Source organism: Macadamia integrifolia, chromosome 7 (genome assembly GCF_013358625.1).
Source record: "Macadamia integrifolia cultivar HAES 741 chromosome 7, SCU_Mint_v3, whole genome shotgun sequence".
Taxonomy (NCBI): Eukaryota; Viridiplantae; Streptophyta; class Magnoliopsida; order Proteales; family Proteaceae; genus Macadamia; species Macadamia integrifolia.
This window is the reverse complement of record NC_056563.1, coordinates 13069088-13081797: the sequence shown is the minus strand read 5'-3', so window position 1 is coordinate 13081797 and position 12710 is coordinate 13069088. Positions and strand designations below refer to the sequence as shown.

Genomic DNA, 12710 nt, shown 5'->3' with positions numbered 1-12710 from the left:
TAAACATAGCACATATGCACATCAATGTGTGGAATGACTAATCTACATAGCATATTCATGATGACATGACTAGATTAGATATAATTAAATGAATACCAAACAAATGCCTTGAAACAAGGCCAAACGTCCTCTCCCACTTACCTGTGCGTACAAGGATTCCCGTTCGGTACGGGTGAGATCCGGAGCGAATCGGGTAGGATTTGGTGAACCTAACATAATTGAGCGGGGTTAGTACTTCACCATTTTAGAATCAAATTAATGAAATCCGATGTCAAAATCGTGTTTAGAACGTCAAAAGAAGGTCACACGTCCGATTTGGGTCCAATCGGACGTAAGAATCACCTTCGGGGCCACACGGGTGGGTCAGACAGGTGGGTAGTCTGGCCCACCGGTATACCCACCGGTTGGGACCAGTGGGTAGGGGCCCGCCAGTATGGCCCGCCGATTGTACCAGCCGGTTGGGCCAGGGACCCCTGCTAGGACCGACTGGCGGGCCCACCGGTAGGGCCCGTCGGTTGGGCCCGAAGGCCCCCCTGCCTTCTCAGGTGGGTACCCACAGGCGGGTAGGGGCCCACTGGTTGTACCCACCGGTCTTGGCGGGAAACACCCTGTTTCTTCCCAACTTTCTCCATTCTTTGGGGATTCAAATGGGGCTTTTTCCCACCCATTCTTCACACCTTCAAGGTCCTATATGATGGTTCTAACCTAGATCTAGGTTAGATTCAAGTGAGGGAAAACCATCTTACCTTCTTTGCTCAAGAACGACTTCAAACCCTCCAAATCACTTCAAACCCACAATGTTCTTTCCACCTTGTCAATATCTCTTCAAATCCTTCAAGATCAACACATAAATCATCTATTAAACCTTAGATTCATCATTTCAAAGGGGATTTACAAGATCTCAAGAAACCATACTCGAATCAAGGGTTTAAACCTTGGGTATGGTGAATGTTCACAAAACCCAACTTTGCTTACCTCTAACTGTAGATCTAGAGTTGAAGATCACTCTCCCGACACCGGAATGGGAAGATCGAGCTTCGGCGCCGCTGAAATCCCTCTTTTCTTCCTCTTCCTTCTCTTCCTTTCTTCTTCCCTTTCTTTTCTCTCTCCTCTTTACTTTTCTCACCAACGTACGGGGGTAATAAATGGAAAGAAGAGAAAATCATAAAGCTTTATATATAATTCCTAATAAGTGAATAGTGCACATGGATGGGTCACTCAGGTGGGTGGGTGTACCCACCTGTCCTACCCACCTGAGGGCCAAACTTGGGATTTTGATCGGGTTCGAGCCTCGTCGCGAACCCCACCCCCGGCATACGATGTAGCATACGTATATACCTTAAAATACGGATATAATACCTGCTTTATCCGTACATAGCCTTATGGTAGGTGCATGTACATGGTTTGGGCACTCCCGTCTCTTCTGGCACTGGCTCGGACTTGTCGGGCCAGCCGGTGTTTAAGGTCACCCGAGCCATCATAGCCCATAAGGAACCCGCTCTAATTTCCTCTGGCTCGGTTCCTGCATGATTAAACCGGTTCAACCGCGAAATCAAACCGGGTTTAAGAAGCAGGGTATTACATTATCTAACCTTTGATTTATATTATATGCATATATATATGTTAGGGTTAGTTGTGGATTAATGTATATATACTGGTTAGTTGTAGATGAACTGTAAGCATGCTAGCTAGTTGTGGATGTATATGCTAGGCAGAGCTTGACTGTAGGGCATTGATATAAGCCTAAATTTATTGTATCTTTATTGAGTGTTTAGTGGGTGCAAAGCACCGAGAGTGGGTGCTACACTTTGTACCGACATTGCTAGTGTCATCTCAGCTTCGGCTTGAGAGAATTTGGTGTGGGTGCTCCCGACTATGGGTGCAGTCAAAAGTAGTGTATTAAGTAGGTATGAAGCCTTTATAGACATTACTTCGGGGATATAGGCAAATTATCGAACCTCGTAAAAATCCTGTGTTGTGGTGCTTATTGTTTGTATTTTATATTGAAGTGCATGAAATATGGAATGGGTGTTCACACTTGGAAGTGCCTATGAGAGGCTAAGTGTGCATACGAATATGTGCAAACAGGGATAGGTATATCAGGTTTTTCTTGACTAGACATCAGACAGGTTTTTGAAGGTCGAAATTAGACTTACTGATTCACCCCCACTCTCAGTGATTGTTGGGTTAAAATATGTTGTTCAAACTTCAACTGTGAGGTGAGAATGAGTTGAAACCTTAACAATGACATGAGAATTGATCAAAGCTTCTTATAGTAGCAAGCGAAAAAAGGAAGTAGTGGCCCCTTTGATCCAACCACAGTGCCTCATCACTGAATTTTAGAGTAGACAGATCCAGTGTGTTCTTGAGCCATAGATTAACTCTCCAATTGCTGTAGTATCTGAAACTCATGATGAGAGTTGGTGACGATATTTTTGTACAACAAATATCTTTGGACTTGGGTTCATGGAAGTCCTTTCCACTTTTTTCAAGCATGGCTTAACAAAAGTGTCATCATAACTTCTTTTTTGTCCATGTCATGGTAGTGTGGGAGATATTGAAGTAGAAGAATGCTTAGGTATTTAGAGTGCCTTTGGCTTCTTTCAGGAATTAGATGTCCATGGAAAACCGAAAATGTTGAAGTGATTTTATCATTGATTTCCAGCAACCCTCCAAACCAAGGATACATGCTTTTCAATGTCTTCTTCTCATCAAGCTCCTTAGGAATGCTACTTTATCTTCACAAACGCAAATTTTCTTCTACCCTCTTAAGCTATATGGCTTGGTCGCTTGATTTTGGATGGGAGGAAACACCTAATTTCTATTGATTTTAGATGACATTTTTTTGTATTGTAAATAAAATTTTTCCCGTTGTGGCTTAATGAAATTTCCTCAAGATTGTTTGAAAAAATAGAAAAAAAATCTAAGATCACTAAAGGGTAAATGCAAAGAAATATTGTGAGATGCACGGACATTAGGGTTAGGTTGAATTTAGATCAAGTTTAAAATATAGAATTGGGATTTCAATCAATTTTGTCTGATTCCAATATGATCTACCTCGATCGATTTTTTACATAACTAGAACCAAAATCATCCTCCATCAATTCCTATAGGGAAATTATGTGTCAGAATATTGAGAGAGCAAATATCACCTTTGTATAGGAGAACTTTCAATATATCACCTGCATGGAATTATCATAGACTTGTAATAGAATTTGTTAGAAAATTGGTGGGCTAAGTCTTGTCACTTGATACTGTCCTTAAGACATAAGTGCCCCGTATGGTGCAACGGGGAATAATGCAAATTGGCCTTCATGATAAAACAGCCTAATGGCTCCCCCAGTAATTGTGCAGTCGACTATTGGATCCCTTCGAATGCTACAGGGTTGTGCTCAGACTAAAAAACAAAACACCTCATTGAAATGGACATGTAAAATCCAACAAAACCTAAGAGAAGCAAAATTAAGAACACTTGAAGATGAATTAAGAAGATACTTTATTGTAAGGAGACTTTAAAACTAAAGAAAAACTGTGACTACGTAAATTTTTAACAACTGAAGAGATAATGAGCCTTAAAGAAGAGAATAAAATGTCTCCAAAACTGAATTGATAAGTAAATTGTGGGGTATAAAACTTGTAAAATTTATTTTGTATTTAAACAACTATTTAAAGCTATTTTGAATCTTCAATTGTTTTAAATACTTGTTTTAAAACCAAAAATTCCCCCCACAAGATTCAAAATACTGGTAAAAATAATTCAATACAAAAAAATTATAGTTTGAGCACATTAGAATAGTAGGACACATAATTGCAGATGTATTTCGGATTTAAATCTACACTAGGTCTGATAAGCCACACTACAGAGTATGGGTGAAGTTAGACTTCTTGAACTTTTCCTTATTGGTGTAGTGAACTAACTTACCATCCATATCCTACCACTCGACGTCATAGTCACTCTTTTTTAATTGTGGACAATTTTGGCCTTTGTCCCCATCTTGGAATCATGAATGTAGAGAATCTGTATGTAAAATTCTCATCGGAGGCGGCTGCACCCCCTACATCCACTTAGGTCAGCCCATTGTATGCACCACAGTTAACATACCCCCATCTGACATGAGTATTGATCAACTAAGAATTTTATAACTCATCATCCTTGTCATTGTGGTGAGTACTATCTTTCACATCTAATCCGAAATAAGCACATGATAGTACTAATCAAGTCATCTAGTGATTTCATTTTTACCATTTGAACCTAATTCCAGGGATCTCCTATCACATAGGTTGGGTGTCCATCACTTTGACTTATGACATGGGCCTTAAGCCAAATAACTTTGGTGAGCCGAGGCTTTGCAAGCACGTTTGCTTCATTTTTCTTTAACTTTGAAAAGTCGATATCAATGGTACTATTATTTATATTACCTCACCAAGTTATGTCTAAGAATATATATCTTTATTTACCATTATAAATCTTGCTTTTAGACGCAATGTAAACACATTGAAGGCACCGACATAAGCCATAATAGTATATCTGCTACTAGGTTCTTTAACTATTCGGTTTTAGATCCAACTTTTTTTAAGTTTTAAATTTAGCTTCCATGGTGGAACCTATATCATAGATTTATTCAACCGATTTTTAAGAAATTAGTCATCATCTTAAATGAATATATATCCATTAATATCTAAAGTTTCTTGTGAATCAAACATCCAGTTAGTGTCATAAAATCTTTTAAGATTAACTAGATTACAAAAATAATACAAGTATAATCCACGGTACCTTTTAATTACCTTAGCAACTTCATTGAATGTATTCCAGTATTCCATTTCTGGATTCATATTATGTTGGTTTAACTTTGTAATAGCATGAGCTATATCAAGTGTCATATAATTCATCTAAATGAATCAACACCAGCAATATGACAATATTTTTTTTTGTGAAACTTGTTCACCATTTTTTCTTTCTCTATAAATAACCACCAACAATAAATGGTGTCAACACTGATGTATAGTCAAAATGACAATGCATTTTTCACTAACATAATGAGCTTGAGAATTATCTCATATTATCCTCTAATGATTTTAATTTTCAAAACCATATCAACTTCTCCCATGTCCTTAAGGCCATGGGAGGTTCTCTGTTATTTTTCACAACATATTATCTAGTTCTCATTATCAACATATAAATTTATATTGTCACTGTAATACTCATTATAATCACATCTACCAACATCATTCAGCTAAAACCATAAAAAAGTTGTCATTGTGTAGGTGTTAACTTTAAGTCACACAAAACCTTACAAGTCTTTAAGCATATAGGAGAACTTTCAATATATCACCTGCATGGAATTATCATAGACCTGTAATAGAATTTGTTAGAAAATTGGTGGGCTGAGTCATGTCACTTGACACAGTCCTTAAGACCGTAGATGCCCCCTATGGTGCAACTGGGAATAATACAAATCGGCCTTCAAGATAAAATAGCCCAATGGCTCCCCCAGTAATCGTGCACTCGACTATTAGACCCTTTGGAATGCTATAGAGTTGTGCTCAGACTAAAAAACAAAACACCTCATTGAAATAGATATGTAAAATCCAACAAAACCCAAGAGAAACAAAATTAATAACACTTGAATAACTCGAAGGACTTGTTTCATATTATAAATGCTAAAGTCTTCCTCTATTCATAAGACAAATGAGATAAAGAATTAATGGACTTTATGAAGATGAATTAAGAAAATATTTATTGTAAGGAGATTTTAAAACTAAAAGAAAACTGAGATTTTTAAGAAGAGGGTAAAATATTTTCAAAACTGAATTGATAAGTAAATTGTGGGATATAAAACTTGTAAAAGTTATTTTGTATTTAAACAACTATTTAAAGCTCTTTTGACTTTCAATTTTTTTAAATACTTATTTTAAAACTAACAATTCCAATCTAAATCTCCTGCGTGCCAATTCTTGAAACCCTTAAGATTTGTAACATTGTAAATTCATTTTTTTCTTTTTTTTGGGTGGGGTATTAAATAACCCTATCCTTCTAGTGTTTCATTCTCAAACAATTTGAGTGTGAATAGACCCAATTGTTCATCTAGGGTTCTTTTGTGCTGGATTTTTTCCCGTCCAATTGTGTTTAGGTGTGAAAATGTTAGACAGACAAGTTCTTAGATCTGACTCCTCTCCTTAGCATCGATTGTTCAGATTGGTCCATAGTTACCTGAAAGAGCACCACTTATCCAAATGATGATCTAATGCTTTGAAAAAAACACAAAAAATGAGATGTCAAACAAAGATTTCACGTGAATACATAGCGATCACCCAAGTAACCATGAACAAGTCCTGAACCATCAATGTTCCGGAGAGGAACCGAATCACAGGTTCCCTGCGTGCTGGTTTTTTCCACGTGGAAAAAAGCATGTAACGTGTTCATTTGAAAACCAGGTACAGGGCTCCTTCACGTGGAAAATACGGTACCTGTTACTTCAAATCCCAATATCTTTTTCACTTCCTTTTTTTTTTTTGTTTTTTCTTCTTGGGTTCAATATGTTGAAAATTCTTTTTTCTGTGACGATCACGCCATCAGAGATGACCGGTCCTCCCCAGTATCCCCAACGGGAATAGTAGGTGAAAATCTAATATTAACCCAAACAATTCTTTTCATATCACCAATTCATACCTTTGATTCCAAACATAGTAAGGGGTAATTTAGTAATCTAACTTACAACTCGAACCCTCGTTATAAGTAACCAACCAAAAATCAAAGGAAGGACTTTCTTGAAAAGAGAAACTCAAAAGCTTCTTCCTCGCTTAAATTGAACTTTCGCTCCATACGCATTTCCCAATTCGATTCTCCAGTAATGGCGGTAGTCTTTTGTGGTCCGCGATCATTATCGTATTCTCGTTTCATGGCGAAGCACGCATGCTCCTCGTTGCCCTTCCAGTGGCATCGTACCCATCTGAATTGCACGGCAACCATGCATTGGAAGGCGCGAAGTGGGATTAGGGTTCAAACCCTTAATTTTTCCTTGCCTGATCATAAGGATTTCCCTCGTTCCATCCAGGCCATTCGCGATTACGATGGTAAGCTTTTTAAAGTGTAATCTTTCTTCTTATCTGCCTTTCTTACTCTTTTTTATTTGATGGTTGATTTAAATCTTGTTGGCTCTTCATGTTCTTTATTCACTACCTTTTGGATCGACTTTTTTTTTTTTTTTTTTTTTTTATTACGGGAATGAAATTGGGGAACAACCCAAAAATTGATATCTACTATTTCTTGGAATTAACCTGCCGCAAGGGTTCCTCCGCCTTTTTTTTTTTTTTTTTTTTTAATTGCATAAAGCAGATGTTAGATAATTACAGAAAGATGCTTGAACAATAAGGCCCTTTTGGTATCATTTTTCTTTTTTATTTTTACCTATTTAATACAAATCATTAATGAAAACCATTTTTTATTAAAACATAAAAATGATTTGGTAATCACTCGATAAAAATGATTTGGTAATCACTTGGTAAAAATGATTTTTTTGTAAAAAATAGTTTGGTATCCCTATCAGCAAAATAGTTTTTTGAAAAATTGGTGAAGAGATATTCCGTTCATCCATCTTCCTTATAACTCATTCTCCACTTTAGACTGAAGAAGAGGGGTAATAGGCTCGGATTTTTAATTACAAAGCAAATGATTACTCTACTCCTCCATATTAGGACTTTAGGCATGTGCTCATTAAAGTTCCCGCAAAAATAACTAAAAATCAATTTTGGCCAAAGCACATAAATGACTCTTGATCTCTTTTTGGTTTTTATGTTTTATCAATTTTTTTAAAATAGAAACAAGCTCCATAAATGACCAAATGCAACCAAAACCGTTTTTGTGAATAAATATCAAAAAGAAAAATGATACCAAAGAGGGCCTAAGGTTTTCACCTGTAAATAATTTTAGAACTTTTGTAGACTATTATTATTTGTTGATTTAAAAGAAGATACTGCTGCTACTCATAAAAATTGTAACTTTACCATTTTTTGACCTTTAATAATAACAATCACTATTTCTGGGAGGTAAAATGCATATTTTCTGACTTCTAAAACTTTCGGTTCAACTATTTTGTGTTTCAAACTGAAAAGAAAGCAACGGAAGTAATGACTAGGAGGAATTTGAAATTGCATTGGAAAAAATGGAACAACATCAGCCCAATTGAAATATGCAGTTAATTTATGAGAGTGAGAGGTGTCTAAAGCTGATTTATTATGCCTTCTACTAATGTGGTGAACTATGTATTTGGATGTTAATTATTGGGCATGTATATGGAGATAGATCTTAAATGGGCCACTTAACTGATGCTTGTGTCATTGTGCAGCACCAATCGTTAATGGAGACTCTTGGGATGAGTTCATTGTGAGCAGTGACACTCCTATCCTCGTTGAGTTCTTTGCTCCTTGGTGTGGCCCCTGCAGGATGGTCCATAGGGTGATTGAAGAGATTGCAAGAGAGTATGCTGGGAGACTCAAATGCTTTATACTTAATACAGATCAGGACCTGGAGATTGCTGATAAGTATGGTATCGATTCTGTTCCAGTAGTTTTGCTGTTTAAGGATGGAGAAAAACAACAATCTTTGGTTGGAACTTTGCACAAGGAGCATTATGTGGCTGCCATTGAGAAGCTTCTGATCTCTTGAGGAACCTTCAACGTTTCAACTAATGACCCACTGCATTGTGTGTCTTCCATTAGGTGATTTGATCTGATCTGATTTTTTGGTGAACTTGACTGGATCTGTACATTTGACATTTTGTAACCCTAGATTTGTCAATGCGGGCATCTCAACTAAGAGCACCATTTGTACATTTATACTTTTCATCACAATAGGTAGATTTCAGCCCATTGGGAGTTGATATGGGTTATTGTTATTATCGTCGTCATTGCTCTCACAAGATTAATTTCCATGCGTATTCTGTATCTTTATATATGTTGCTTCAGTCACTGGGCTTCTGTACACTCTGTAACTCTATAAATGCATGATTGCGTTATGTGATCAATATATTCTTTGTGAACTGAAATAAAGCAGAACCTTGAAAGGACTTGTTTTCCTCCTTCAAATTTGACCCTTGAAAAGTTATGTGCATACTTTATTGGCTCTTCACTACGTTGACTGAAGGACTCAATTTGGGGCTGAACCCAATTATCTATAAGAAGCGAAAAAAGAATGATGATTATGATGAGGATGAATAGCTCATTCCCTAATTCCTTTTCTCAATCAATATCAATGTCCTTCCTTCTCGCAGGTATGAAGTTACTTGGTCTTGTAATTTTTATGTACTCAATGTTGCTTGCAGATCTTTTATTGCTCTTATCTTAGATACTTCTTTTGCGGTTGTATATTGACAATTCAAGGTTAGCTTTATATTTCCTTATTCCGCTCATGAATTTGCTGCAAACAGAGTGCAGTGATTTAAAGCTTTGCCAATGAAACCTTTGATGGGCTTTTGGCTTTTGTTCATGGAAACTGATACTTATTATTGCTCTGAAACTTATCATTGGTAGCCAGGGATGCAGATGAGATGATTTGTTGAAACTCTCTTTGTGGGTGCAGTTTTAGCTTTAGGCTAAGTAGAATTGGTAGTGGCTTTGATTTGGGAAGAATCGACTAGAGTCAATAGCAAGTTGCAACAACCAAACACGGTGGGTCGTATGCTCATAATGTTGTTTAGGTTTACCATGCTGGAGGGCTATAAGCATCTTATGAAGAGGGTTAGTCATCATTGAAGTTGTTAGGCATGATATTTCTATTAATTTTAATTGTTCTTCAAAAAACGCCCCCTTCTTTTTCTCCTGCTGAAAAACAAATAAGAGAAGTGATTGCTTTAAGTTTTAGATGTGTATTTATTAGAGTCGACCAATAATAAACTAATTATTCTATTACTGTTACATGTACCAATTGGTTTACATAGTTTCATGGACTGGACTGTCCTTTCTTTAGAAAATTGGAGATTCAAAGATGTAATAATTGATTTATTTTACCAAGTGCTAAGTATTTAGAGGCCTCTATGTCTTGATTCCCAATTTTGTTTTAAATAGGTTGAGATGAAATAATAAGGGTTGCAGATTATCTGGCAAATCCGGGATCCATGTCTTCTACTTTTCAGTGCCACCCTCCTTGGATCTTTCTACTTTGTGGGGCAGTAAGTATGGGCTAGCTTCTTTCCTCATTATCAAATCTGTCCAATAAATCTCAATTTCACCAAGAAACAAAGAAATTATAACTAAAGACCTTTTTTGGGTTTTATAAATAAAGATTTTCAGTGAATGATATTTAATTAACCAAGTGAAATCCAAAGAGCAAGCCTCTGTTTTCTCTCCACTGTGTACTTTTAATAGTTTTAGTCATTTAGAGAAGTAATATTGTAGTTTATTTTATGTCAAGTTTGTGGAATTTATAAATTATGAACGAAGTGTTGGTGATGTTTGCCAGATTAGAATTAGTCCACCCTACTCAATACAGGTGGATACATGAAAGAAGAATAGCTCTGTAAAACAATAAGGTTGTAGAATTTTCTTGCAAAACAGCTCTATTTATGGTGTGGTATACTCATCCTCGTCTACGCTCTTGAATGAATCTCCCTCCATTTCTTCGAGGAAGTTTTGATCGATATCTTTTTGAAGATCTCGGTGGATTTAAACACTAGCAGTATAATATGGAATTTATACACTCATTTTATTAGTCAGTGGATTTGATGGGAAACATGTATAGTCTAGGTCATGTCTCAAGTATGACCTCAGATAGAGTTGATTGAAGGGCATTGATCCTTGTAATGATCTCATTTAGCTAAGATTTCCTCACTTGCTGGGTTGTGCCTTATTCATTTTACTTTCATTTCTCCTACTCAGATTTCCTTCTTATTTTGCATGGAATCATGGAGCCGACCTAATTAAGTTGGGATAAAGTTGAGTTCTTTTTTGTTGTTGGATGAGATCGGAAACATCTCATTGTTCAAAATCCCATCTATCCACAGGTGTACCTTTCTCCCTCTATTATCTCTCTCTCTCTCTCTCTCTCTCTCTCTCTATTTCTCCAGTTCACCTCCGCAACACACATACACACAGCCTTGCACCTTTTCATTCTCTCTCGCCCCCGCCAACCGCCCCCATCCCCACCCCCTGCTGGCTGCTGCCCCTGCCTCCGCCTGCAATCCCCCAACCCCTTTGTGCAACCCCACCTCGCGACCAGATACTCTCTAGATCTTCTCTATAAAACCCTTTCAATAGCTTCACCTACGAACACATTCCTGCGATAACTGGGGTGGAATTCTGCAGCTAAAAACAAAGTTGTTGGGGTGATTGGGAGGTTGGGCAGAGTAGGAGGGGTGCTTATGGGTGCATTGAGCGTGAATGTGGGGATTGGACTTGCATTGCAGGAGGTCAGTAGGTGGGAGGAGACGAGTGTGAAGCTGCAGATGATGGGGAAAAAGGGAGGGGATTGGTTGCAGGGCGACTGTGACTAGGTGCGACCAGACAAGGAGCTGCGTCGGCACAGTGGTCGGCACAGTGGACGAAGCGACGAGGATAGTGGGCGATGAGAAGCAGAAGATATCTCCCTCACCAAGCTTCACAAACAACGTCGTTTTTTGATATTGTGTCATGTTGCTTTTGCTTGGTTCAAATTTGGTATTCCTGGCAGTTGCTTGCTTGCAGGGTGGAGGTGAAGAGAAAGGAGGAACATGGGAATAGCAGGTGGGGTGGGGGGCATGATATGGATGAAAAGGGTGTGTAAGGGGATAGGATTTTACCAAAAAAAAAAAAATATATATGTGAGGGGATAGGACAAAAGTCTCTGATCTTTGTTTTCTTTGTCGAGACCCGTGAGTTTACATCCTTGCTGAGTTGTGGTGAGCATCAAACAACTGAGAGCATCTAGACACATGCCCCAAGAAATTCTTAGTCACCTGATACTCACTGCATCAGAATAACGGTTGTAAACATTTTCACACATTGGGGGTGTGGGAACTGGGGAGGAGTTGGGGGATGAGAGTTGGTGGGGTGGGGATCGGAGCGATGGCAAGGGGCAGAGAGAGAGAGAGAGAGAGAGGTGCTAGTAAGTTCACAAGAGGGAGGCGGAGAGGAACATTGGTGGGTTCAGAGTAAGGATGTGAATTTGAAACCGAAATTGAACCGAGCCATTTACGTCGAAACTGCAAAACCTTTCAATAAATGGTGAGTTTCGAGGGCCAATTAGCTAAACGGGTTGAAACCGAACTAAGCCGTTTAACCTGTGGTTTCAAACCAAATTGAAATCATGAAAATCAAACCGTTTAAATTGTAAAATTCGATCTGATTAATTTGTTTAAAGATTAAATAAGATGGTTGCAAAATATCATTAGTATCTCATTTGATTCAAAGATTGAGTGCCGCAATATTGCAAGTAATTCTAGAGGTTGCTTGCTTATTGTTTGGAATGCCGATTAAATTAATCCAACGCACTAAGTAGAATGTATAGTGATAAAAATGCAATTTTTGCTTATACCATGGCATATTAAATATATTTTTATAATATTATAACACATTATTTTGGGGGGGGGGGAAAGAAAATCCATAATGTAAGCATTACTTACTGACTTGTTAGATGCGCTTGAGACTATTTTCTTTTGCTTAGTTGTTTGGTTGTTTTAACAAAACATAATGATTTGCATTTCAAATTCTCAAGATTGAATTATTTATCACTAAAAGCA

General features: G+C 37.6%; 1 protein-coding gene across 1 annotated transcript; it reads left to right on the top strand.

The window, feature by feature from the left end:
• The first annotated feature begins 6756 nt into the window (after nucleotides 1-6756).
• On the top strand, nucleotides 6757-9084 carry LOC122083766 (thioredoxin M3, chloroplastic-like). The gene is made up of 2 exons (XM_042651656.1): nucleotides 6757-7074; nucleotides 8346-9084. Exons 1-2 carry the CDS (start codon nucleotides 6852-6854, stop codon nucleotides 8663-8665), a joined length of 543 nt encoding a protein of 180 aa, XP_042507590.1. The 5' UTR covers nucleotides 6757-6851; the 3' UTR covers nucleotides 8666-9084.
• Nucleotides 9085-12710: the final 3626 nt, after the last annotated feature.

Excerpts from the sequence above, each read along its gene's own strand:
- LOC122083766 (XM_042651656.1), top strand. The coding sequence starts at position 6,852 with ATGGCGGTAGTCTTTTGTGGTCCGCGATCATTATCGTATTCTCGTTTC. Across the intron at positions 7,075-8,345 it reads GGCCATTCGCGATTACGATG|CACCAATCGTTAATGGAGAC; the intron begins GTAAGCTTTTTA and ends GTCATTGTGCAG.